The sequence below is a fragment of the Bubalus kerabau genome, chromosome 21 (genome assembly GCF_029407905.1).
Source record: "Bubalus kerabau isolate K-KA32 ecotype Philippines breed swamp buffalo chromosome 21, PCC_UOA_SB_1v2, whole genome shotgun sequence".
NCBI lineage: Eukaryota > Metazoa > Chordata > Mammalia > Artiodactyla > Bovidae > Bubalus > Bubalus kerabau.
The window spans coordinates 7,206,017-7,231,504 of record NC_073644.1 but is presented as its reverse complement, the minus strand read 5'-3'; the positions used below and the strand labels follow the sequence as shown (position 1 = coordinate 7,231,504).

At 52.0% G+C, this 25,488-nt stretch overlaps 1 protein-coding gene across 2 annotated transcripts; it reads left to right on the top strand.

Moving 5' to 3' along the window:
- The first annotated feature begins 2,199 nt into the window (after positions 1-2,199).
- Positions 2,200-16,049, top strand: CNDP2 (carnosine dipeptidase 2). 2 transcript variants are annotated; one of them, XM_055559296.1, is made up of 12 exons: positions 2,200-2,289; positions 5,420-5,510; positions 6,595-6,738; positions 8,816-8,978; positions 9,737-9,825; positions 11,367-11,567; positions 11,771-11,855; positions 12,526-12,686; positions 13,414-13,578; positions 14,679-14,820; positions 14,995-15,142; positions 15,505-16,049. In XM_055559296.1, exons 2-12 carry the CDS (start codon positions 5,451-5,453, stop codon positions 15,572-15,574), a joined length of 1,428 nt encoding a protein of 475 aa, XP_055415271.1. In that variant the 5' UTR covers positions 2,200-2,289; positions 5,420-5,450; the 3' UTR covers positions 15,575-16,049. The 2 variants fall into 2 exon arrangements, with proteins under 2 accessions (XP_055415271.1, XP_055415272.1); XM_055559297.1 differs by lacking the exon at positions 2,200-2,289 and adding an exon at positions 2,359-2,604.
- The last annotated feature ends 9,439 nt before the right edge of the window (positions 16,050-25,488 follow it).

Sequence of the window (25,488 nt, the reverse complement as noted above, 5' to 3'; positions counted from 1 at the left end):
ACTATCTCCTGGAGTTGGCTTAGATTCATGTCCAATGAAGTTGGTGATGCCAGCCAACCATCTCATCCTCTGCTGCCCTCTTCTCCTTTTGTCTTCAGTCCTTCCCAGCATCAGGTCTTTTCTAGTAAGTCAGTGCTTCGCATCAGATGGCCACAGTATTGGAGCTTCAGCTTCAGCATCAGTCCTTCCAGTGAATATTCAGGATTGATTTCCTTTAGGATTGACTGTTTTGATCTCCTTGCAGTGCAAGGGACTCTTAAGAGTCTTCTCCAGCACCGCAATTCAAAGACATCAGTTCTTTGGATCTCAGCCTTCTTTATGGTCCAACTCTCACATCCATACATGACTACTGGAAAAATCATAGCTTTGACTACACGGACCTTTGTTGACAAAGCATTGTCTTTGCTTTTAAACACACTGCCTAGATTGGTCATAGCTTTCCTTCCAAGGAGCAACTGTCTTTTAATTTCATGGCTGTAGTCACTGTCTGGAGTGATTTAACCCAGAGGAAAAAGTTTAACACTTAGAACTTTCTAGTTATAGGGAAGTAAATACTAATTTAAATTTTATACATATTCTGTTGCAAAGTATAATAGGATTATCAATAAAAAAACTCTCAAGTAGAAATGTGTTACAACTTGACAAAATTCTGTGAGAGATATGGATGGAAAAAGGATTTTGAAGGAAAAACAAATCATGTTAAAATTTAGGTAAAATTTCTAATAAGATTTTATAACATATTTACAGGATGTGGGAAACTACATCTCTTGCAACTATTAAACTTGTTATTACAACAGCAGTACAGAATGTAGGGGCGGTAAAAGTTTTGCCAAACATGAGGGGTAACTCTAACAGAAGGAAAAGAAGGCGTCAGAGGATAAGATGGTTGAATGGCATCACCGATGCAATGGACATGAACTTGGGCAAACTTTGGGAGGTCGTGAAGGACAGGGAGGCCTGGCGTGCTCAGTCTGCTGCTGCTGCTGCTAAGTCGCTTCAGTTGTGTCCGACTCTGTGCGACCCCATAGACGGCAGCCCGCCAGGCTCAGCCATCCCTGGGATTCTCCAGGCAAGAACACCGAAGTGGGTTGCCATTTCCTTCTCCAATGCATGAAAGTGAAAGGTGAAAGTGAAGCCGCTCAGTCCTGTCTGACTCTTAGCGACCCCATGGACTGCAGCCCACCAGGCTCCTCCGTCCATGGGATTTTCCAGGCAAGAGTACTGGAGTGGGGTGCCATTGCCTTCTCCCGTGCTCAGTCTATGGGCTCTCAAAGAGTCAGACACGACTGGACGACTGAACAACACCACCACTCTAACAGATAATCGTACCCCAAGGATCCTTGGAAGGGTTAAAAAGATGATAGCAGACGCTCAATAAGTAAAAGTGGCTCTACTTCCTTCACTGAAGTGAAGTCGCTCAGTCGTGTTCGACTCTTTGTGACCCCATGGACTGTAGCCTATTACGCTCCTCCATCCATGGGATTTTCCAGGCAAGAGTACTGGAATGGGTTGCCATTTCCTTCTCCAGAGGATCTCCCCGACCCAAGGATCGAACTGAGGTCTTCCGCACTGCAGGCAGACGGTTTACCGTCTGAGCCACTAGGGAAGTCAGTCCTTGTGATTACTGGATTTAAATACTAAAGTATTTCCTCTCTCAGTCATGGTGCTGGTGAAGGACTGGCGAACCAAGCGGCAAAGCGTGAAACTGCTGCACATCCCGCACGCCCCATAGGAGCTGCGCCGCGGGGATGAGACTGTCGGCGGGAGGTCTGGGTTTTTTTTTCCTCCTCCAAAGCCTGAGGGTTTGGGGGTGTGTGGGCGCCCCAACTTCAGGCCTCCTCTGCACCAAAGACCACCTCTCAACCTCATAGAGAGGGAGGTAGAGGGAGGTCACCACCTGGGCAGGTGCTCTGGAGCCCCGCCTCCCCGGCTTCCGCCCCGCCCCCCCAGGTTTCAGCCCCGCCTCCCCAGTTTCAGCCGCGCCCCATCCCTGTCCCGCCTCCCCGGCTTCCGCCCCGCCCCCCCAGGTTTCTGCCCCGCCTCCCCGGCTTCAGCCCCGCCCCGCCGCACACACGTACCGCGCGGTGAAGAGCGGGGAGACGGTGGGGCGGGGCGACTCTATCCTCAGAAAAGCCCAGGATTGGTGGCTGGCACGGCAGCGGGGGCGGGGCGACGCAGGCTCTTCCGGAAGGGACCCCTGATTGGTGGGCGGGGCGGGGCGGGGGCGAGCCTGTCCCGGGGGCGTGGCCGGAACACGTGGTGCGGAACTGGCGCTGCTGCTGCGGGCGGGTGAGCGGCCTTCCCCCTGTGGAGAGGTCCCCGAGGGCGGCGGGAGCGGGAGGCGAGGCCAGGAATGTGGGGCCGCGGGCCGCCTCCGGAGGAGCAAGGGAGAACGGGCACGGTTGGGGAGCCGCTGATGCCGGCCCGCCCTATGGCCGTCCCAGATGGGAGGAGAGGGTGTTGGGTCAAAAGCCAGCCCGTTCCGCTCGGAGGTTGGAGCTCTGGGGTTGCGGGTGGCGCGCCGGCCTGCCGACCCTCCCGCGGCGAGGCCCGCAGAGAACGAAAGCCTGGCTCTTCCCGCGGAGCCCTTGGCGGAGGCCGAAGGTTGGTGCTGCGCCCGCGGGGCAGAGGCCTGGGGTCGGGGGTCTCTAGCCCCCCGCCCTCACTTGAGGCCGGGAGGTTGCTCTGAGGCAGCGTCCGCCTTCCCACCGGTCAGGTGCGGTGATGCTTGGTCCCCGGTCGGCCTGCACTGAGTCCTTGAGACCCTGGGCCTCGCGGGCAGGGCCTTCGACCCGCCGCCGCCGCACGCACGGGATCCTGGTGCTGACTCAGCAATCTGGTGGCGGTTTCTTCATACCTTTGTCGTCCCTGGTGTTGGCAGGGAGGAGTGGCAGAGAGTCATTTTGTAGACCTGTATGTTTGCGATTGGACAAACTAGAGGGTTCCGCCCCTATTTTAGTGGATTTTACGCAGACTTGAAGCCACGATTCTGATGTGTGTTTAGTCTCATCCTGTGTCTTGAATTAATGAGGGACAGGATGGGGCACTCATAACTGGAGGAACCTTTTGTAGGTGTCACTGGATGCTCCCGGGTGCTCCCCTGTCACTCCTTCCTCTCACACTAATTCACGGCCAAGGCTGTTACTCCCTGGAACCTTAGATTTCAAGAGTGCAGTCTGCCTAGCACTCTTCGATTTGGTAATACTTGCTTTTATTCCCCCCAGCTCAACACTTTTACCCTCGTCAGTGGGGTTCACCAGGGCATATAAAAGTGGTCCTATTTAATGGATTTGGTGCTGGCAGTAATGAAACAGGAAAAACCCGACTGTGAGTGGGAGGGAGAAATGGACCTGGCCCCACCTCTCTGGGTGAGCAGTTCAGAACAGCAGTAGCTTTTCACTGGCCCTGGTGAGGTGGCAGGCCATGCTGAACAATCTGGTCTCTGTTTACTCTCCTTTGGTTAAAAAAAAAAAATGCAGCTTTGATTGTTCCATCTTTGACTTTAGCTGGAAGGCCATTGCTTAATCGGGCCACAAAGAACATGGTATTAATGAGAATTTATCACAATGAGCGTGGGATCTGTGCTATTTAATGACCAGAAATTTAAATGAAAAGTACCTGACTAGCGTATTTTCCTGCTAAATAGAGTTTCTTTTGTGATTGAAAACTTTGATTTATGTGCAGTGCCTCTGCATTTATGACCCCATCATTGAGATAAAGGAGAAGGAAATGGCACCCCACTCCAGTACTCTTGCCTGGAAAGTCCCATGGATGGAGGAGCCTGGTAGGCTGCAGTCCATGGGGTCGATAGGAGTTGGACAGGACTGAGCGACTTCACTTTCACTTTTCACTTTCATGTATTGGAGAGGAAATGGCAACCCACTCCAGTATTCTTGCCTGGAGACTCCCAGGGACCCTGGAGCCTGGTGAGCTGCCGTCTGTGGGGTCACACAGAGTCAGACACAACTGAAGCAACTTAGCAGCAGCGGCATTAAGATAAGACCCTCAGCTGAAACAACCTGAGTTGGCTGGGAGGTCTGTGTACTCTGTCGCTGATGTTGGAAGAGGATTTTCCTTACTGAACTCTCACTGCACATCCATGGTCTGCTGCCAGGCTTCGTGACTCTGAATTAAGTCCCTTGTCTGTTGGAGCTCCTCGTGGCTCTGAGGATAAAGAATCTGCCTACGGTGCAGTAGACCAGGGTTCGATTTCTGGGCCAGGCAGATCCCCTAGAGAAGGGCCACCTACTCCAGTATTCTTGCCTGGAGAATCCCATAGACAGAGGAGCCTGGTGGGGTACAGTCCATGGAGTTGCAACGAGTCAGACAGGACTGAGCAGCTAATACTTTCACTTCTTTCTGTTTAGATGTGACTTCAAAGTCCTAAACCGAGAAAAAGATACTCTTTAACTGCAGTGTGTCCATACATGGGTGCTTGTCTGGTGTCTCGCTCCAGATATCAGTTAGCAGGGTCTTGTGACTCTGAGCCGCAGTTCTAAAATACTTGCCTTTGCTGCGGTGCTGAGTTTGCTCCCCGTCCCTGAGCTCTTCTCAGTCGCTGCTGAGGCTTAAATCTTGCCATGTGATAGACGCTGAGTTGTCACTTGGAAGAAGCTGGGGGAACTCCTTCTGAAAGTCCCAGTTTTGGGATTTTCTTTATCTCATGTGAGTTCCAGTTTTTAAAGATGCCGACTCAAATGGCACCTTCTTCCCTGTTTCGGTAAGGTGGAGCAGGATGTGTTTGGTCTCCAGCAGGAGAAGCTGGGCGTTAGAAAATGCACCTAGGGAGGTGGACGCTTGTGTTCCCTCATCCCAGTGGACTTTCACACGCTGTCCTGGCCGTTTCTGGACCTGGGTTGTCAGTTTCCTTAACCTGAACCCACGTTCCTCTCCTTGGATCTTGGGTGCTGTGCTGTTGGTTTGCGGTGTAGGGATACATGTGACATTTTTGCTGAGAGGCTTGGAGTGATTATATCCTCTGTGGTAATAGTAAGTGGGAAGTTCTCTGTGTGCTTTGAGGGTAAAATTAAATTTTTTAAAAAAGTGTTAAGAACAGTGGTGCATCAGTACTACTGGAAAGTACCTGCTTTTAATTATATCAGATTGTCTTCAGCTCAGGCCCTTGCTTCAGTTACCTGCCATTCTGTCACACAATTCCTGCGTACTTTTCTTTCTGAAAAAAAAAGAAAGAAAAGAAAGAAAGAATGACGATCAGCCTGAGCCTCTGATTGCTTTCCCAAGACGTTGTCTCTACTGAGGTCACTTCCTGGAGCCCTCCTCCTGGAGCCTCCTCGTGACGGCCGTGTCCTGTGCTCTCGGGGCGGGGTGCAATTTATGATCCTGAACAAGTGCCTCCCGGGCCTGAGGATCAGTCAGGCCCTGTCTTGAGGCAGCACTGACAGGTTCTTCCTCTTTCCAGGAGTCTCCAGGATCTGTGGTCTGGTTGAAAGATGTCGGCCCTCACCACCCTGTTTAAGTACGTGGACGAAAATCAGGATCGGTATGTTAAGGTAAGGGAATGTTTAGTGACTGTTCGCATTCAGTTTAATCCCATAGGACCCAGAGAAACTTTCAAGGAGCTAATATGATTGATGATGTTCTAATCAAGTATTAAAAGCTGTCTAGGCAGAGAAAGACAAATGCTAGTGTGATTTCACTTATATGTGGAATCTGAAAAAGGTGAACTCAGAGAAGCGGAGAGTCGAACCCTGGTTGCCAGGGACCGAGGGGTGGGGAGATGGGGGTTTGGCCTAAGGGTACTGACCTGTTACGAGATGAATAAGTTCTGGGGATCCAGTGCACTGCGTGGTGAATATAGTTACCAGTACTCTGCTGTGCGTTTGAATAGATGTTAAGTCTTGCCCCCCCAAGCAAAAAATAAGGTAACTTAAATTGTGTATTATCGAGAGGTCTTTTCCTCTGCTTTCTCATTGCAGTATGTAAGTTACTCTTTTGACTTTTGATAGAAACTCTTAATACATGTTTCTAGAAAGCAAAGCTAATTCAGGATTTTTGTCTGGTCTTGTGATAGATATAAAGAACTATCTTACATTGCATGTTTTAAATGATTCAGTAATCTTATATGTTAATCTGTTTCTTGATGTTAACGTAAAGAGCCATGCTTTAAAATCACCTTTGGTAGACATATTTCAGGTGAAATCTTTCCAGTTCTCATTTGAAAAATTATATTTTAGAGAACATGGCCATTCTCAGGATGATAAATAAGGGAACTTGGACTTTGAAGATATTGGGTATTTTCTGTATCTTTCAGTTTCAGTTTTGTCAGAACCAGATATAAACATGTTCATGAAACTTACACATTTCATAAAAAAAAAACTTACACGTCTTGCAACCACATTGTGCTTGGTGGTTAACGAGTCTCCTGTCATTTTGTATCTTGGTATGGGGTCAGTGCAAAGCGTCCTTATATCTTAAACAGAAAGCAGACGTCACAGATCTCTTCCCCCATGTCTGGGCAGCGGGATCCAGGCGGAGCAGACAGCTCTGTGGGCCTGAAAATGGCCCACCCGTGAGCGCCTTCGTCCCTCCCAGAGCAGCTTTTCCAAATCCCTTTTGCTTGTTCTCCACCCACAGAAGCTTGCGGAATGGGTGGCCATTCAGAGCGTGTCAGCGTGGCCAGAGAAGAGAGGCGAGATCCGCAGGATGATGGAGGTGGCGGCCGCCGACATCAAGCAGCTGGGCGGCTCTGTGGAGCTGGTGGACATCGGGACCCAGAAGGTGGGCGGGATGGGGGCTTTCCTGGGCAGCTCCGTGGAGCTGGTGGGCATCGGGACCCAGAAAGTGGGCCGTGGGGCCGGATGGGAGCTTTATTGAGGGGTTGGCAGGACTCGGCAGGTCCTCACAAGTTCTGAAGCCTTTGCTGCAGATAAATCACTGGTGTTTATTGTGTCTTAATAACTGATGTATTTGTTTATTTTCTATTGCGCTGGGCCTTGGTTGCTGCGCGGGCTCTTCTCTCGTTGAGGCGAGCAGGGTTGCTCTCTGGTCGAGGTGCACAGGCTTCTTACCGCGGTGGCTTCTCTGGTTGCAGAGCACGGGCTTTAGGGTGCACAGGCTTCAGTGGTTTCGGCTCCCAGACTCTGGGCACAGGCTCGGTAGGTGGCACACGAGCTTGGTTGCTCCATGGCATGTTGGATCTTGCAGGACCAGGGATCAAACCCGTGTCTCCTGCATTAGCAGGCAGGTTCTTTTACCACTGAGTCACCAGGGAAGCCCAACTCGCTGGTCTTGCAAACAAGCACAGGTGACCTGATTTGGATGCTAAACCGGGTGGCTTCTTGAGTCTGAGTACACCAAGATTCACAACACCCATCGTGTTCCTCCAGGGAGGGGAACTGTTGAGGGTTAGCCAAGAGGAAGCAAACAGAATGGCCCTTCCTACATGAGCTGAGGTTCCTCCCCCGAGCCAGGCGGCCTTCAGACCAGGAAGGTACACTCTGCCCATTAGATGCAAAGCTAATGAAGATGCCTACTCACTCACAGCCACTGTGTCCCCAGTGTCAGGATTGATAAAACAGCGCTTTTTTCATGACTCATTTCCTGGGAAAGAGCGACTTTAGGTGTGGGGCACTGGGCTCAGTTGCCTTCTAATGCAGGAATCTGACAGACTCCAACTTGAATGAGTGATCTCGCTGTGCGCTACCTTATTCTGCTGTTTTCGTTTCAGATGATGTCAGCCCCGTGTTAATTACATGTTTCGTGCCACGCATTGTCAGCAGTTGTAATACTCCTTTATGTTGCAGGGCTGACTGGGTTTGGCTTATCTTGGTTCTCTTGTCTGATGATTTACGTGTTGGTTGAAATCACAGTCCTGGGATTTTAGAAGTGGGCGTTCAGCCCGGTCTGCTCTTCTCATAAATGGAAGGACCCAGAGGCTCAGACAGGCTCTGTCTCCCTGGGAAGCAGTAGTAGGTCCATAGCAAAGGAGGTTACAGTCTGGGCCTTCCGATTCCAGTCCAGTTTTCGTGTGAGACTTCTGACCACAGACTCAATAGTTGATTTAAGGTTACTTAAGATATGTTGCAACTTCCTGGCACTTTCCCCACTCCATACTGTGAGAGGACAGACCGGTGTTCCTGGAGTTGTTTTCTGTTAGGAGCATACTTGTCTTGCTTCCTCTCCCTTTTTCCTAATGTGCTAAAAAAAAAAAATCTAGGTGGCAAATAATTTTTAAGAGTTGTTACTTTAAAATAGGTGAAACTATTCCGACTGAGCACTCACACCTTAGCAATGTATTTTTCCTGGAGAAGGAAATGGCAGCCCACTCCAGTGTCCTTGCCTGGAGAATCCCATGGACAGAGGAGCCTGGCGGGCTATGGTCTGTGGGGTTGCAAAGAGTCGGACACAACTGAGCATTTTTAAAGATCATCTTTTAAAAATTGAGCAAGCTGCCTGCAGTTATAAACATGATTGTCTCTGTGCTCTGGATTATGGGAACATATATTCTTGTTAATTATTGACTCCGTGGAACAATGTGATACTGAGCTCTGAAATAGAGGGTGATTGATGAGAACAGATAACTTGCCAGGGCGTGCTGATAGCACCTGCTGTAAACACCACTCTCTTCTTTTTTTTTTAATTGGTGTAGAGTTGCTTTCCAACGTTGTGTGGGTTCCTCCTGTACAGCAAAGTGAATCGCTATACGTACACATATCCTTCCAGTCACCGCAGAGCACTGAGTTCTCTGCACTCTACAGTGGGTTCTCATGCGTTACCTTGTCTGTATGGGAGACTGGGATTAGCACTGCGCTTCTTGACCAAGGACCATCCTCCATGGCCTCCCCTCCTCCCCCAGCTCCCTGATGGCTCCGAGATCCCACTTCCGCCCATTTTACTCGGCAAGCTGGGCTCTGACCCACAGAAGAAGACAGTGTGCATCTACGGCCACCTGGACGTGCAGCCGGCGGCCCTGGAGGACGGCTGGGACAGCGAGCCCTTCACCCTGGTGGAGCGAGACGGTAGGCCGCTCCCTGGAGGAGGGGGACCTGTACCACGCTGGCTTTAGGAAGTGCGGCCCAGCCTCTCAGTTGCCATCTTTCTAGAACCAGCTGTTTTCACAGAGCCTAGAAATTGGGTTCTGGAAGCTTCATGTCTGTGCTCCGTCCTTGAAACCCCAGGAAGCCTTCCTTTCCCAGCAGAGCCTGGTCTCCGTGGCCTTGGGCATGCTGGGCTTCCCACAGCTGCTGCCACTTCCCCAGGAAGCCTGGCCTGAGCCAGCATGGCCCCCAACCTGGGACCTGAATCCAGCCGGACTCTAGGAGAAGCGTCAGCATTTCCCCGACCCCTGCCCCCACCCCACCTTCATCTCTGAACATTGACTTTTCCACACGGGACGTGGCCTTTGGCCCTGTGGAGCAGCCCCCTCATGTGTACCTTGTCCCCTTGGGCCGAGTCCAGGCTGTCTTTAATTGAAACCTTTCCTTGGGACATGTTGAGTTTCTGTTGAAGCCTCCCTGGCGGCGCAGGGGCAGTCAGGTCATCACAGCTCACGTGGTCCCCGCGGTGCACTTGCTGTCTTGTCCACAGTTGAGGGCCTGGCCCCCACTGCTCTCCGCCCACCCCTCCCCTCATCCCCTCCCAGCCACTCCCAGTGGCACCCTGCTCCCCACCCTGCCCCGGGCACCCAGAGGCCACTCTCATCTCACCCTGCTCCCCACACTGATCCCCCCGCCTGCCTGTGACCATCACCCAGTGACCGTGCTGACTGCTATTCCAGGCAAACTGTACGGGAGAGGCGCCACCGATGACAAGGGGCCGGTGGCCGGCTGGATCAACGCCCTGGAAGCCTTCCAGAAAACCAAGCAGGTACGCGGCCCGCGCCCCGCCACCCCCTTCACCTGTCCCACCTGGTGGTGCGCAGTGGGGCTTTCTGTTCCCGGAACAGCAGTAAAGATCAAAGATCACACTCCCCACCCCACCCCCACCGAGCGGGATCAGCAGAGCGGGGCCACGTTCCGCTTCATAGCCTGTTTTCTAGTTTTAGGAAACACTGAAGATGCAGTGGTTTATGGTTGTTCTAAGGTCACCCTGTTGGTGACTCATCAGGGACCCAGTCAGCAGGGGAGGTGAGAGCTCCGGGCACGGACCTTGCCTGGGGAGGGGGTGCTTGCCAGCAGGGGACCCAGGCTGTGATGGAACCCAGGCTGTGATAGCGGGCAGACCCTGTACTTCATGTTATTCTCTTAATCTAGTACTCTTGCCTGGAGAATCCCATGGATGGAGGAGCCTGGTAGGCTGCAGTCCATGGGGACGCTAAGAGTCAGACACGACTGGGCGACTTCACTTTCACTTTTCACTTTCATGCATTGGAGAAGGAAATGGCAACCCACTCCAGTGTTCTTGCCTGGAGAATCCTGGGGACGGGGGAGCCTGGTGGGCTGCCGTCTATGGGGTTGCACAGAGTTGGACACGACTGAAGCGACTTAGCAGCAGCAGCAGCAGCAGTTGTGATGATAACGTATAGACAGTTTCTGCAACTTGCTCTTATCTTGTGATGAGATAAGACAAGCATTTTTGTCAGGACGTGGAGGGGTAGATCTGAAAAGGGTCCAAGTGTGCTGTGCTCAGGGGCCCTGGGGTCTGCAGTGGTGGAGGGGAGGGGCGTCCGTTCACAGACCCAGCCCCCAGCCACCTCTTTTCCCCTAGAGAGGTGGAGGGGCGGGGCGTGTGGTGAGCAGCGCTTCCAGGGGCGGCTCTGAACTGGGACCCCACAGACGTGAGTGCATGTGGGCCGGCCACCCATGGCCTTTGGCCTCAGATCACTCAGGTGCAGCTCCATGGTCTCACCTGTGGAAGGGGGCCACCCACCTCAGGGCACAGCGCTGGGGAGAACTGGAAACCCCTGAGCAGAAGGCTGCGGCCTCTCAAATTCGCTGTCAGCTCTGGAGGAGGAGGGCCCGCGGTGGGTGGAGGGCCCGGCACTGAGGGAGGACGGCGCCCGCTCACTCCTTCCAGGGGTGCACTGCGTGGCCATCACAGTGCGGACGGAGGCTCCGGCCGGGTTTGTGTCCCGGCCTCTGTCTTCAAGCAGCTCAGCTTTGCCAGAGACACCTGATCTGTGCTGAGTGCTCACAGAAACCCTGCAAGTGGGCCGCGCGATCGGGCTGGGGGCCCCTGGGAGCAGTCCTTCCAGGTGACCAGCCGGGGCCGGGCCGTGTCCCGGCAGCCCAGCGCTGGGGCGGAGGGTCTCTGCCAGCCCCCACTGCCCACCCCGCCGCGGTCAGTGCAGGGAAAGTCAGTAGGGTATTTGAAATGCACGATCTCACAACACTTGGTGGTTTCCTGTCCCTTGTTCTAAGAAATAAAATCCGTGTATGCTGACTGCCTTCTTCACTGCCCCCTCCCAGGAAGTCCCCGTCAATGTCCGCTTCTGCCTGGAGGGCATGGAGGAGTCGGGCTCCGAGGGCCTGGACGCGCTGATCTTCGCCCAGAAGGACTCGTTCTTCAAGGACGTGGACTACGTGTGCATCTCCGACAACTACTGGCTGGGCAAGAACAAGCCCTGCATCACCTATGGGCTGCGGGGCATCTGCTACTTTTTCATCGAGGTGCGCGGGGCCGTGCCTCCTCCATCTCTGGTTGTGGCCAGAGCCTTGTAATCACAAGGGATTACCTGGGAGTGCCTGGCCGGGCCTGGGGGGCAGCAAACCAATTTCGGAGCGTGCACTGTGAGCATCCTCTGTCGGCTTTCCCGCCGTGGGGTGAGGGCGAGCTCCCGGGAGCAGCCCGCAGAGTGGCCGTGTGTCCGCAGGTGGAATGCAGCGACAAGGACCTTCACTCGGGCGTGTACGGAGGCTCAGTGCACGAGGCCATGACTGACCTCATCATGCTGATGGGTGAGCGCGGGTGGGCCCCTGCAGCGATTTGGGGGTCTTCTCTCCCTCCCTCTCTGGCTGCTCCCTCTAACAGGCCCACTTGGTTCATGTCTGCCTCCCCTTCCCTCCCCACCCACTTCCCCCGGTCACCAGACCCCACCTCGGGTCCCTGGAATCATGGCCATCCTTGCCCTGGCCGTGGTGGCGTCTCACCTTCCTGCAGGCGGTTGCTCTGGTCCAGTTGGCTGTCACTGGCCACAGCGGGTCTCCTGTGAGGCTCTCTCACGGCCCTACCTGGCATCTGGCCCACTCACTGTGTGCTGAGTCCCGTTTTCCTCCCGGGTGGGCAGTGTGTACTGTACATGAAGCCGACTTTCCTGGGCCTGGAGTCGGCTCTGTCTCACTGGGTTTTCCCTCCTAGGCGTGGGAGTAGGTGGCTTCTTAGGGAACATGGATTAGAAAGGAAACACGGGCCTGACGGTGGGCGGGCCACAGGAGCCAGTTTGCTGTGTGTCTTGCCCTGTGACCGTGGGTGGTTCCCCTGCCCTCTGTGTGGCCATCTCTGTACCTTAAACAGGAGGCGGCGCCACGCCCTTGTTGTCATGGTAACGGATGACAGGCGGCCCAGGTGCTTCTGCCGGGCCTGGGGCTGCCGCGGGCTCCCACTTACCCCTGCTTGCCCACCACCCAGGCTGCCTGATGGACAAGAAGGGGAAGATCCTCATCCCGGGCATCAGTGATGCCGTGGCCCCCGTGACCAAGGAGGAGCTGGAGCTCTACGACAAGATCGATTTTGACCTGGAGGAGTACGCCCGGGATGTGGGCGCTGGGACCCTCCTGCACGGCTGCAAGGTGCCCCCCACCTGCCAGGCTCGCAGTGCGTGTGGCCCTGGGGCCCCAGGGAGGGGGCTGAAGGCTGGACAGACCCGGGCATACCCCGGGCACATGAGCGCCAGATGCTGCCAACATCAGTGGGCAACATGTGCCAGGCTGGGAGCTCTGTGAGTTGTCAGACCACTGTGCCACCCCGGGGACCGGGCCGCCTGCAGTGGGGGAGCTTCTCCTGGTTCTCACATGCTGGGAAACGGCCCATCTGCCCAGGGGTGTCTCACTGTTCCCTGGAGAGCTGGGTACCAAGGTGGAGGCTGATTACACAGAACATTTACTTACCTGTTTGTTGGCAGAATCAGGTCTGGATATAAATTCCAGCTCTAAGTACCTGCAGCCGCAGGCCCTGGGGAAGCAAGAGGAGCTCGCCAGGCGCCTTGGGGGCCAGCTCACCCAGCGGCCCCGCTGGGTCGGTGCCGCCTCCTTCTGGGCGTGCAGTCCCCCAGCCGCCTGGTCTCCCCTGCAAGCAGCTGGTGCTGATCCCCAACCCACAGTGCTGACTGCTGTTGGAAGTGCTGTCCCCTGATAAGCTGGTGCTGACCCCCGAGCCGCAGTGGGGAATCCCCCAACCCACAGTGGGGACCCCTGACCCGCAGTGGGGATGCCTGACCAGCCAGTGCTGACCCCTGACCCATGGTGCTGACCCCTGACCCACGGTGCTGACCCCTGACCGCTGGCCGTCTCTCTGCAGAAGGACATCCTGATGCACAGATGGCGTTACCCATCCCTGTCTCTTCACGGCATCGAAGGTGCCTTTTCCGGGTCAGGGGCCAAGACCGTGATTCCACGCAAGGTGGTCGGCAAGTTCTCCATCCGACTCGTCCCGAACATGACTCCGGAAGTGGTCAGCGAGCAGGCACGTGGATGCAGGGGTGCAAGGAGGGCTGCTGTGCCCGAGGAGATGGTCACTGAGAGCCCCAGGGGCACCCCCAACAGGGAAGGGTGCTCGCCTCCCCCACACAGCCCCGCCCTTGGCGCTCCCCAGCTCAGCCATCACTAGAATAAGCAGGTCAGATCCTAATCAGAGATAAAGGCCAAATAAAACAGCATCCCCGTGCACGACCTTTGTCCCTGCTGAGGTGTGCTAAAATCTGACCTCTGACCTCATTCTAAGGCTTTGAAGCAAAGGCTGACTTTGGGCTGAATGTGTTGTGGTGAGAGTCCAGGGTCTGGTCTGTGGTGAGCAACAGAGAGGCTGGGGGTTCCAGAGGAGAGAGGACTGGGGGAGAAAATGAGACCCAGTGTTCACCCATAGACTCACTGTAGACCCCATGTAGACCCTCATAGACCCAGTGTAGACCCCTCATAGACTTAGTGTAGACTCTCATAGACCCACTGTAGACCCTCATATACCCAGTGTAGATCCTCATAGACCCCATGTAGACCCCTCATAGATCCAGTGTAGACCCTCATAGACCCCGTGTAGACCCCTCATAGACCCCGTGTAGACCCCTCATAGACCCAATGTAGACCCCTCATAGACCCCATGTAGACCCCTCATAGACCCCATGTAGACCGTCATAGACCCTGTGTAGACCCTTCATAGACCCAGTGTGGACCCCCTCACAGACCCCACGTAGACCCCTCATAGACCCCGTGTGGACCCCTCATAGACATAGTGTAGATCCCTCATAGACCCCATGTACACCCCTCATAGACCCCATGTAGACCCCTCATAGACCCCATGTAGACCCCTCATAGACCCAGTGTAGACCCTCATAGGCCCCGTGTAGACCCCTTATAGACTCTGTGTAGACCCCTCACAGACCCAGTGTAGACCCTCATAGACCCCATGGAGACCCCTCATAGACCCTGTGGAGACCTTCATAGACCCCATGGAGACCCCTCATAGACCCTGTGGAGACCCGCCCCCCGGAGACTTGTCTCGGAGTGAACCCCCAGCCCTGGACCAGAGGCCAGGCTTGTGAGACGTTGTCCCTCCTGTCTGTGGTTCAGGTTACAAGCTACTTGACCAAGAAGTTTGCTGAGCTTCACAGTCCCAACAAGTTCAAGGTGTACATGGGCCACGGCGGGAAGCCCTGGGTGTCCGACTTCAACCACCCTCACTACCTGGCTGGGAGGAGGGCCCTGAAGACAGGTGGGACGCACCCCTGGGGGCGGGCGGGTGCTGCGGGTCCCTGTGCTGCCTGGGCCATGCCGCCTCCCACCATGGGAGCGGAGCCGCTCGCAGAGGGCCTGGGTTCAGGGTTGCCGGGCAGTGGATGTGTGGTGGGCCCCTAAAGCTCGGTTTCTTTTCTCCTGTCCTCCTCAGTGTTTGGTGTCGAGCCGGACTTGACCAGGGAAGGCGGCAGCATTCCGGTGACACTGACGTTCCAGGAGGCCACAGGCAAGAGCGTCATGCTGCTGCCCGTGGGCTCGGCGGACGACGGAGCGCACTCCCAGAACGAGAAGCTCAACCGGTGAGCCTGGAAGAGGGGCTGACTGCAGGGCAGGGGCTGCTGAGAGCAGAGATACACCCTGCCAGAGGGCTGGGGGCGAGGCCAGAGCCCAGGGTGTTAGGACGCAATGTGGAGACCTCGGCCCAGACACGGGGGGCCTGTGGTCACGGAGAGGCGCTGCACTGAGTCCTGGTGGGAGCCCGCACGTCCAGGAGGCCAGGATCAGGGCTGGTCCCTATGGGGCGCTGGGCTGGGCTTGGGAACCAACCGGGCAGGAGCATTCAGGGCCAGCAAGCCAGGGCTCCAGGCATCCGCTCCCGGAAGGAATGTATGCATGGGCCCAGAGCTCGGGTGTGTCACTGACCCCCTTTCCTCCTGGCCAGGCGCAACTACATTGAGGGGACCAAGATGCTGGCCGCGTACCTGTACGAAGTCTCCCAGCTGAAGGACTGAGCACCGCCCTGCCGTCCCCACACGCTCCCCCTCCTCTCAGGACCGCCCGCCACTCCTCCCCTCTGTCAGGTTCTGCAGACTTCTAGCGCGGATGTGAGAGCCCCCGCCCCGTCTCAGGATGGAGTAGCCTCCACTGGCCACGATAAGCGGTCAGGCCCAGGGCCTGTCAGCAACCCTGGATGAGCTGACTGCTCCCCGGTGGTCAGCGTGACATGGTCTCCAGAAGATAGCACACGTTCCTCTGTAGAAAGTGCTAGATGGCGTCCACGAGGGCTGAAGAGGGGACTCAGGGTCTCCTGGCCCTGCCTCTGTCCCCAGGTCATGGTCGAACCCGCTTGGAGTGTCCTGTCCCAGCACCTGGGGCCTCGAGGGCAGCCTTCCCAATCCGTGCTGTCTCGGGCACATCCTGTCCTATTCTCAAGACCTTACCCTTTACAATGTTCCATCTCTGTATTAAAATCCTTCAAAACCTAAACCTGAGCCAGAGGGTTATTTGGTCTCAGTCTGTGTTGCCAGTTCAGTTCAGTCGCTCAGTCGTGTCCGACTCTTTGCGACCCCATGAATCGCAGCACGCCAGTCCTCCCTGTCCATCACCAACTCCCAGAGTTCACTGAGACTCAAGTCCATCGAGTCAGTGATGCCATCCAGCCATCTCATCCTCTGTCGTCCCCTTCTCCTCCTGCCCCCAATCCCTCCCAGCATCAGAGTCTTTTCCTGTGAGTCAACTCTTCGCATGAGGTGGCCAAAGTACTGGAGTTTCAGCTTCAGCATCATTCCCTCCAAAGAAATCCCAGGGCTGATCTCCTTCAGAATGGACTGGTTGGATCTCCTTGCAGTCCAAGGGACTCTCAAGAGTCTTCTCCAATACCACAGTTCAAAAGCAGCAATACTTCAGCGCTCAGCTTTCTTCACAGTCCAACTCCCACATCCATACATAACCACTGGAAAAACCATAGCCTTGACTAGATGGACCTTTGTTGGCAAAGTAATGTCTCTGCTTTTGAATATGCTATCTAGGTTGGTCATAATTTTTCTTCCAAGGAGTAAGCGTCTTTTAATTTCATGGCTGCAGTCACCATCTGCAGTGATTTTGGAGCCCAGAAAAATAAAGTCTGACACTGTTTCCACTGTTTCCCCATGTATTTCCCATGAAGTGATGGGACCAGATGCCATGATCTTCGTTTTCTGAATGTTGAGCTTTATCACTTTCACTTTCATCAAGAGGCTTTTTAGTTCCTCTTCACTTTCTGCCATAAGGATGGTGTCATCTGCACATCTGAGGTTATTGATATTTCTCCCGGCAATCTTGATTCCAGCTTGTGCTTCTTCCAGTCCAGTGTTTCTCATGATGTACTCTGCATAGAAGTTAAATAAGCAGGGTGACAATATACAGCCTTGACATACTCCTTTTCCTGTTTGGAACCAGTCTGTTGTTCCATGTCCAGTTCTAACTGTTGCTTCCCGACCTGTATATAGGTTTCTCAAGAGGCAGGTCAGGTGGTCTGGTATTCCCATCTCTTTCAGAATTGTCCACAGTTTATTGTGATCCACACAGTCAAAGGCTTTGGCATAGTCAATAAAGCAGAAAGAGATGTTTTTCTGGAACTCTCTTGCTTTTTCCATGATCCAGCAGATGTTGGCAATTTGTTCTCTGGTTCCTCTGCCTTTTCTAAAACCAGCTTGAACATCTGGAAGTTCACAGTTCACGTATTACTGAAGCCTGGCTTGGAGAATTTTGAGCATTACTTTATTAGCATGTGAGATGAGTGCAATTGTGTGGTAGTTTGAGCATTCTTTGGCATTGCCTTTCTTTGGGATTGGAATGAAAACTGACCTTTTCCAGTCCTGTGGCCACTTCTGAGTTTCCCAAATTTGCTGGCATATTGAGTGTAGCACTTTCACAGCATCATCTTTCAGGATTTGAAATAGCTCAACTGGAATTCCATCACCTCCACTAGCTTTGTTCATAATGATGCTTTCTAAGGCCCACTTGACTTCACATTACAGGATGTCTGGCTCTAGGTCAGTGATCACACCATCGTGATTATCTGGGTCGTGAAGATCTTTTTTGTGCAGTTCTGTGTATTCTTGCCACCTCTTCTTAATATCTTCTGCTTCTGTTAGGTCCATACCATTTCTGTCCTTTATCAAGCCCATCTTTGCATGAAATGTTCCCTTGGTATCTCTAATTTTCTTGAAGAGATCTCTGGTCTTTCCCTTTCTGTTGTTTTCCTCTATTTCTTTGCATTAATCACTGAGGAAGGCTTTCTTATCTCTTCTTGCTATTCTTTGGAACTCTGCATTCAGATGCTTTTATCTTTCCTTTTCTCCTTTGCTTTTCACTTCTCTTCTTTTCACAGCTATTTGTAAGGCCTCCCCAGACAGCCATTTTGCTTTTTTGCATTTCTTTTCCATGGGGATGGTCTTGATCCCTGTCTCCTGTACAATGTCACGAACCTCCGTCCATAGTTCCATCAGGCATTCTATCTATCAGATCTAGTCCCTAAAATCTATTTCTCATTTCCACTATATAATCATAAGGGATTTGATTTAGGGATTTGATCATACCTGAATGGTCTAGTGGTTTTCCCTACTTTCTTCCATTTCAGTCTGAATTTGGCAATAAGGAGTTCATGATCTGAGCCACAGTCAGCTCCTGGTCTTGTTTATGTTGACTGTATAGAGCTTCTCCATCTTTGGCTGCAAAGAATATAATCAGTCTGATTTCGGTGCTGACCATCTGGTGATGTCCATGTGTAGAGTCTTCTCTTGTGTTGTTGGAAGAGGGTGTTTGCTATGACCAGTGCATTTTCTTGGCAAAACTCTATTAGTCTTTGCCCTGCTTCATTCCATATTCCAAGGCCAAATTTGCCTGTTATTCCAGGTGTTTCTTTACATCCTACTTTTGCATTCCAGTCCCCTATAATGAAAAGGACATCTTTTTTGGGTGTTAGTTCTAAAAGGTCTTGTAGGTCTTCATAGAACTGTTCAACTTCAGCTTCTTCAGCGTTACTGGTTGGGGCATAGACTTGGATTACTGTGATATTGAATGGTTTGCCTTGGAAACAGAGATCATTCTGTCGTTTTTGAGATTGCATCCAAGTACTGCATTTCGGACTCTTTTCTTGACCATGATGGCTACTCCATTTCTTCTGAGGGATTCCTGCCCGCAGTAGTAGATATAATGGTCATCTGATAACTCACCCATTCCAGTCCATTTCAGTTCGCTGGTTCCTAGAATGTCGATGTTCACTCTTGCCATCTCTTGTTTGACCACTTCCAATTTGCCTTGATTCATGGACCTGACATTCCAGGTTCCTATGCAATATTGCTCTTTACAGCATCGGACCTTGCTTCTATCACCAGTCACATCCACAGCTGGGTATTGTTTTTGCCTTGGCTCCATCCCTTCATTCTTTCTGGAGTTATTTCTCCACTGATCTCCAGTAGCATATTGGGCACCTACTGACCTGGGGAGTTCCTCTTTCAGTATCCTATAATTTTGCCTTTTCATACTGTTCATAGGGTTCTCAAGATAAGAATACTGAAGTGGTTTGCCATTCCCTTCTCCAGTGGACCACATTGTGTCAGAATTAACAGTAAAAGCGGAGCCTCCGGAGGAATGACTGCCCATGCACCTCACTCCACGCAGCCCCGTGTCTGTGTGAAACTGGCTGCAGGGGAGGAGACACGGCGGGGCGGGGTGGGGGTCCACTTGCCTGCCTCTGCCTCCCTGTGGCCTCCCAGTGAACTCTGTCCCAAGAACACAGAGGAACCCAATATCTACCGTTACAGGAAGGCCTCAGGGAACATGCCGGGTCATTCCCTTTTCAGAGAGGATTGTAGCATCAGCCTCCGAGGCTTTGGCGGGTGGGGGGTCAGGACATTCCCCTCAACCCGCCTGCCTTTCCCTCCCGCCATTCCACGTCAGAATGAGACCGTGCGTTGTCGGGTTCATGCTCACCATCAGGCCTCAGCTCCATTTAGCAGAACCTGTTAGCCCACATTGTAAGCGGAGGGCCCCAAAGTGGACACATGTGTGCCGAGCTCCTTTGACCTGAGTTCCCCGAGATGGCCTCCCAGAAGAGGCCGGTTCAGTGCGCAAGTCGAAAGGGACAGTCGTTGAGCAGGAGCTGAAGATCCTCAGGACCACAGTTCTTGCCTGTAGCTGATTATAATAAATTTTTCAGAAAAGAATCAGGATAAAACAGTAGCTCACTGTGAATGACAGAAGACTTGCAACAGCCATGGTTACAAATATGGTAAGAGTTCATTTTTAAAAAATGACTCAGTGGACAAGGGAATGTGGTTATTTCTAAGGCATACGACTTTTAAAGATAAAAATTGGTGTTACGGTGGATTATATGGACAGTAAGAAACATATAAGGACATTGAGAAACTCCTAGGAATTTGTATACAGTTTTTGGAACACATATATTAGTTACATATACCAATACAAACATAACCTAAAGAAAGTTAAAATCACCTTTATTTCACAATGTTTCTCATGTAATTTAACATATCAAATAAGTCTAATTAACTTTATATCACTATTTTTATAAGGAGAGAGCACAAATCTTTGATATTTTCTGGGGGCCTTCTGGGAAAAAGTTCCCAAAGTTGGTTCGAAGTCAAGAAGACTTCTTTTAAAACCTGACTTTGGGGACTTCCTTGGTGGTGGAAGTCCTTCCAGTGCAGGAAGTCCTTCCAGTGCAGGGGGTAAAGGTTCAGTCCCTGGTTGGGGATCCCACATGCCTAGTGGCCAGAAAACCAGAACATAATTCAGCAGTAATACGGTAACAAATTCAATCAAGTGGTCCACATTAAAAAAAAAAAAAAAACCTGACTTGGGGAAGTTCTCAAATAAGTCAACAGGTTTAAGATACTTTATTCAATGTGATGGCATGTAACTGTGAAATGATACTTAGTTATCTCTTAACCAAAGTAACAAAAGATTTCAAAGGCATGTACAGAAAGTTATAGTTATAAAAAGACTCAAGTTCTTTTAATATTGAGAAGACTCCGTTTTCTGAAGTAATCAAAGACCTGATTAAGACAGCATGAAGTATAGGAAATTATTTTGGTAAGTATAGAATCTTTGTTTTCTAGGCATATTATTCAACAGGTAAAGTAAAATCTTTTGTGATAATCCAAGAAAACTTTGTCCTCTTAACACAGAATATTGAATTCTAGTTTTGCATAGCACACTGCTGATATTAAAGATGTTTTTTAAAAAATCTTTTAATAAATTTAATTTTAACCAGCTTGACCACACAATGTATTAAGATTTTCTCTTTCTCACTATCTGTTCTGTAAATTTTTAATACTTATTTTTTGTTCTTTATTCTCCTTAAAAAAGAATTGAAGCAACAATTAAATTATCTCTAAACAAGGACAAAATTATTCTCCTTTTCCCTTATCAAAAATGCATACTTATACCTTAAAGCTTTTTTTTTAACCAAAAAAATCACATCTTGCTTTCCTTGCATACTTTGTATCCAGTTTTTTTTCTTTATCATTTTTATTTCTAGTAGTTTCATTTACATATAAGACTAGAATTCTTAACTCTTAGTAATTAATATCTTGTGAATGTTGGGAGGTAAGCAATTGTGAACTGTTGGTCACATACAGCTTTCTGTAGTAGATGAGCAAATTTACAAACATATTGAGCCATCATTTCTAGGGGCATATGCTCCCTCCTGGTGGTCTGTGGTAAGTGGCTTCAGTCGTGCCTGGACTCTTTGCGACCTCATGGACTGTAGTCAGCCAGGCTCCTCTGTCCATGGAATTCTCCAGACAAGAATACTGGAGTGGACTGCCATACCCTCCTCCAGGGGACCTTCCTGACCCAGGGATTGAACCCACATCTCTTGCATCTCCTGCATTGGTGGGTGGATTCTTTACCACTAATGCCACCTGGGGCGAAAAACAAGGCTGGATGACCATCTTGGACAGGTGACATCATCTAGCAACCTTTTCAACTTTTGTTATCTCAAAGCAGCTTACTCTAGAATGCTACAGATTATTAACCCTCTCCTCCTGCTGCTGCTGCTGCTGCTAAGTCGCTTCAGTCGTGTCCAACTCTGTGCAACTCCAGAGACGGCAGCCTACCAGGCTCCCCCGTCCCTGGGATTCCCCAGGCAAGAACACTGGAGTGGGTTGCCATTTCCTTCTCCAGATTATTAACCCTCTCCTCCTAGCTCCCTCCTAGTGCAACTTGTTTTCAACGTGACAAAAGAACATATTTACTAACAGACTCAAATATCTTTAGTCTCTCTTTAATAAGCCCAAAGTAGATAATTTAAACTTATGTTTAGAAATCTCTGTGTTTTATCTTATTGAGAAATGATCTCAATATTTACTGATTAACCATCATTTAACTGAATATAAGTTAAAGGTTTGTGTTACCCAAAAGATTTTTGAATCTATGTTTGAGCAGATGTATTTCATAAAACCTAATTCTTTCTTGAGTTGACTGGTGCTGGGAGCCAGGCTCCGGGGAATGTGATGGGAGAGAGAGGAGGTGGTGTGAGTCCAGCCTCGGTCTTCTCAGACACGGCGGGGCCCCAAACACAGGGCTCCTGCCTGAAGGGCTATCACTGTCCACGTGACGGAGCGCAGATGCACTGTTAAACGTCTACTCTGAGTGTCTCGGGGCAGATGGAGAAACACTGAAGGTGGGGAATTGGAGCCTGAGGACATCCCCGCCCCAGCTCCGCTTTGGAGACCGTAGGTAACTCTACACACCAGGACTCGAGGGGCTTCTGTCCCCAGAAACCCCCCGCTGGCCCCATAACCCCCAAGTGTCTGCCTCTCAATGACTCTTTCAAGCAACTTTGACCCGCCCCCCACTCCATTCAGAAGCGCTCTGATCGGACAGCAGGGCCTCTCTGCACACGCACAGCGCTGAAAAGGACCTCACTCAGCTTGCGGCAGCACGTAAAGATGGGGGCGCTGTCCCCCACTGACCACCCAAAGAATGGGCTTCAGAGCACGCGGAGGGAATGGGGGCCTCGGGAAAGGAGAGGAGAGTGGTAGGGGAGGCACAGATGGGCTCCCCACGGGCTGCAGGACGGGGAGGGAGAGAGACCCGGGCCAGGGCCGGGAACTGCTCCGGTGAGGGCGCCCTGAGTCCCGGTACTAACAGATTTCAGCTCTGCAGTTTCTCGGGTACCTAATGACACACCTGTACCAAGGGCCAAGGACCTCTGCGGCAGTGCTGTGCTGGGGCGGTCACACAAAGCCTAGCACCCCTGATCACCTTGACCTTGAGGTTACCAGTCCTGTCCTAATAATGATGAAAATGGGTTAGTCGCTCAGTCATGCCTGACTCTTTGTGACCCCACGGACTGGGACTGTAGCCCACCAGGCTCCTCTGTCCATGAGGTTGCCAGGCAAGAGTGGGTTCCCATGCCCTCCTCCGGGGAATCTTTCCAATCCAGGGATGGAACCCAGATCTCCGGCATTGCAGGTGGATTTTTTTTTATTATCTGAGCCACCAGGGAAGCCCATATAAAATAAAACCAGTTAGCAACCCTGAAAATGAAACCAGCCACTGCAGTAACTCAGCAGAGAATGTCAATGCAGATCGGCCGCCGTCAAAGAGAATGAATGAGCTGGACAGTGGGACTGAGGCAGTCACCTGGCAAATGGGGCAAAGGGATGACAGGATAGAAAACAGAAGAGCGAAGAAGACAGCTGGAGGGCAGATGAGTTACGAGAGACTCCAGCTGTAGTAGGAGTCCCCGAAAAAAGAGCCAAGAAAACCGTGGGGAAGCAATGTGGGTATGTAGGGTAGGGGTCCCGAAGGAAAAGAATCCAATGCAGCTTTTTAACAGAAGAGAAGCCATTTTTGCCCGAGTCATTTTGGGATCTAAGCTTGGCCACCATGCTCTCAGTAATTCATGATCTTGTGGGAACAAATGATCGTCATCAGGCAAGAGACATAACAGCAGCAAAGATAAGGAATCCGTTGTAAAGACTCCCAGGTCTGCTTCAGTGGTAAAGATTAGCCTGAAGTGCTCCATCTCCAGACCAACTGGAATCTGAGGGATGATAATATTGACCTTTTCTGACCCTCATGACTTCAATCATCTATCAACTACCTTGGTCCCAGTTCTCTGCTGAATTCTGCTCTGTTTCAGCCCCTTCATGAAGATGCACGTACCCTTAGCTTAAAACTCCCCAGGTATCTCTGTTCCGGGAGACACTACTTTGAGAAAGATCCCTTAAGTGTTCTCCTTATTTGTTGCAAGTGATAAACCCTTCCTCCTCCTGTTCTTTGACTGGTGTGTTATTTTTGACTTGATACCTACCAAGAGGTGAGCCCAGTGCTGGTGTCCCAGCCGCCTGCATGCAGCATGAGGCATCGCCTCTGGGTCTGGGAAAGAGGCTCAGCTGAGCTCTCCTGAATATTCACTGGAAGGACTGACGCTGAAGCTGAAACTCCAATGCCTTGGCCACCTGATGTGAAGAACTGACTCATTGGAAAAGACCCTGATGCTGGGAAAGATTGAAGGCAGGAGGAGAAGGGGATGACAGAGGATGAGGTGGTTGGATGGCATCACCGACGCGATGGACATGGGTTTGAGCAAGCTGCAGGATACAGTGAAGGACAGGGAAGCCTGGCATGCTGCAGTCCATGGGGTCGCAAAGAGCCAGACGCGACTGAGCGACTGAATACCAACAGCAAGCTCTCCTCTGGGGTGAGGCTCACCCAGCTGAGCCCATGAGAAGGAGGAGAAACTGGTGGTTCCTGGGGCTTCCTGGGGAGGCCGGCTCCTTGAAACTGCTCCTTGGCCCAGGGCCATGCCCAGGCTGCCTCCTGAAAGCCCCGCCCTCACGGGCTTGCTGAACTGGCTCATCTCTGCAGGAGTCCTTGGCTCAGTTCAGAGCTCACAGGGGAATGAACAGAATCCAGCAAAGCTGGCTTTTTTGGTTTGGAATTTTTATTTTTTAATCCTCTCATCATGAGATTAAACTAGGCTAATTTTTTCTATATCATAAAGTTCATCAAAGCTGACACAGGTAGAGCGATAGCTGTAAGACATCACGTGGGGCCCTGAAAGCCTTGGTAAGTAGCATTCTGGGCATCCAGGTGGACCCTGGCACTAAAGTTGCTTATGGGCAGAAAAGGGCTTGTCTGATGGGCCGTCGTGTGTACATGGGGGAGCCACTCTTGGTCCCCGGCTGTGTGGGGTGGGAGGCAAGAATGCTTTCATTTTCTATTCTTCATGCCGCTCAGCACGAGAAGCTAAGGACAACCCAGCCTCCTCGTGAAATGCCTGCTGTTTTCCTGGCAGGAGATAGAGAAGCGTCGTTGGTTGAGGCAGCCCAGGGGCATTCCAAGGCCACTGTCTGCTAAGCACACAGCTCATCTAACTTTCTCCCCAGTTGTTGACTGGAGGCAGGCGAGAGCAGAGAGACCCCACAGGCCTGTGTCCATTGTAGGGTGAGGCTTTGAGGAAGTGAAGCTCGGTTGATGGGTGGAGGATGGTCACCGCAGAGGTGTGGCTGGTACTTCAAGAAGTCGGAAGTCCTTACCTTTAAATGGACGCAGCCCAGGGGCACCGGGAACTCCAGGTGCCATCTCAGAACACCCCACTGGAGTTCCCAGGAGCCTCCAGAGCAGCCCAGGGCCGGCCCCACCGGGAGGACACTATGACTTGGGCATCTGGCTCTGCTCCCGGACCCCCGCCCGCACCTTCTCCTCTCCAGCGACTCCTTCCTGCCAAGGCCAGGCCAGGAGTGCCCTCTCTCAGGCCCAGGGTTTTGTGAGTGACTGGTTCAGGTCAAGCATGACTATGACACGAGGCTCAGGAGGAGAGATCCACCCGGGGTCCTAAAGGCAGGATGAGCGCCCAGAGCCGGCCTCCGCGGGCCTGCTAGCGAATGGAGAGGGGAGGCAGACGGAA

Excerpts from the sequence above, each read along its gene's own strand:
- CNDP2 (XM_055559296.1), top strand. The coding sequence starts at position 5,451 with ATGTCGGCCCTCACCACCCTGTTTAAGTACGTGGACGAAAATCAGGAT. Across the intron at positions 13,579-14,678 it reads CGGAAGTGGTCAGCGAGCAG|GTTACAAGCTACTTGACCAA; the intron begins GCACGTGGATGC and ends TCTGTGGTTCAG. Across the intron at positions 14,821-14,994 it reads GAGGAGGGCCCTGAAGACAG|TGTTTGGTGTCGAGCCGGAC; the intron begins GTGGGACGCACC and ends TGTCCTCCTCAG.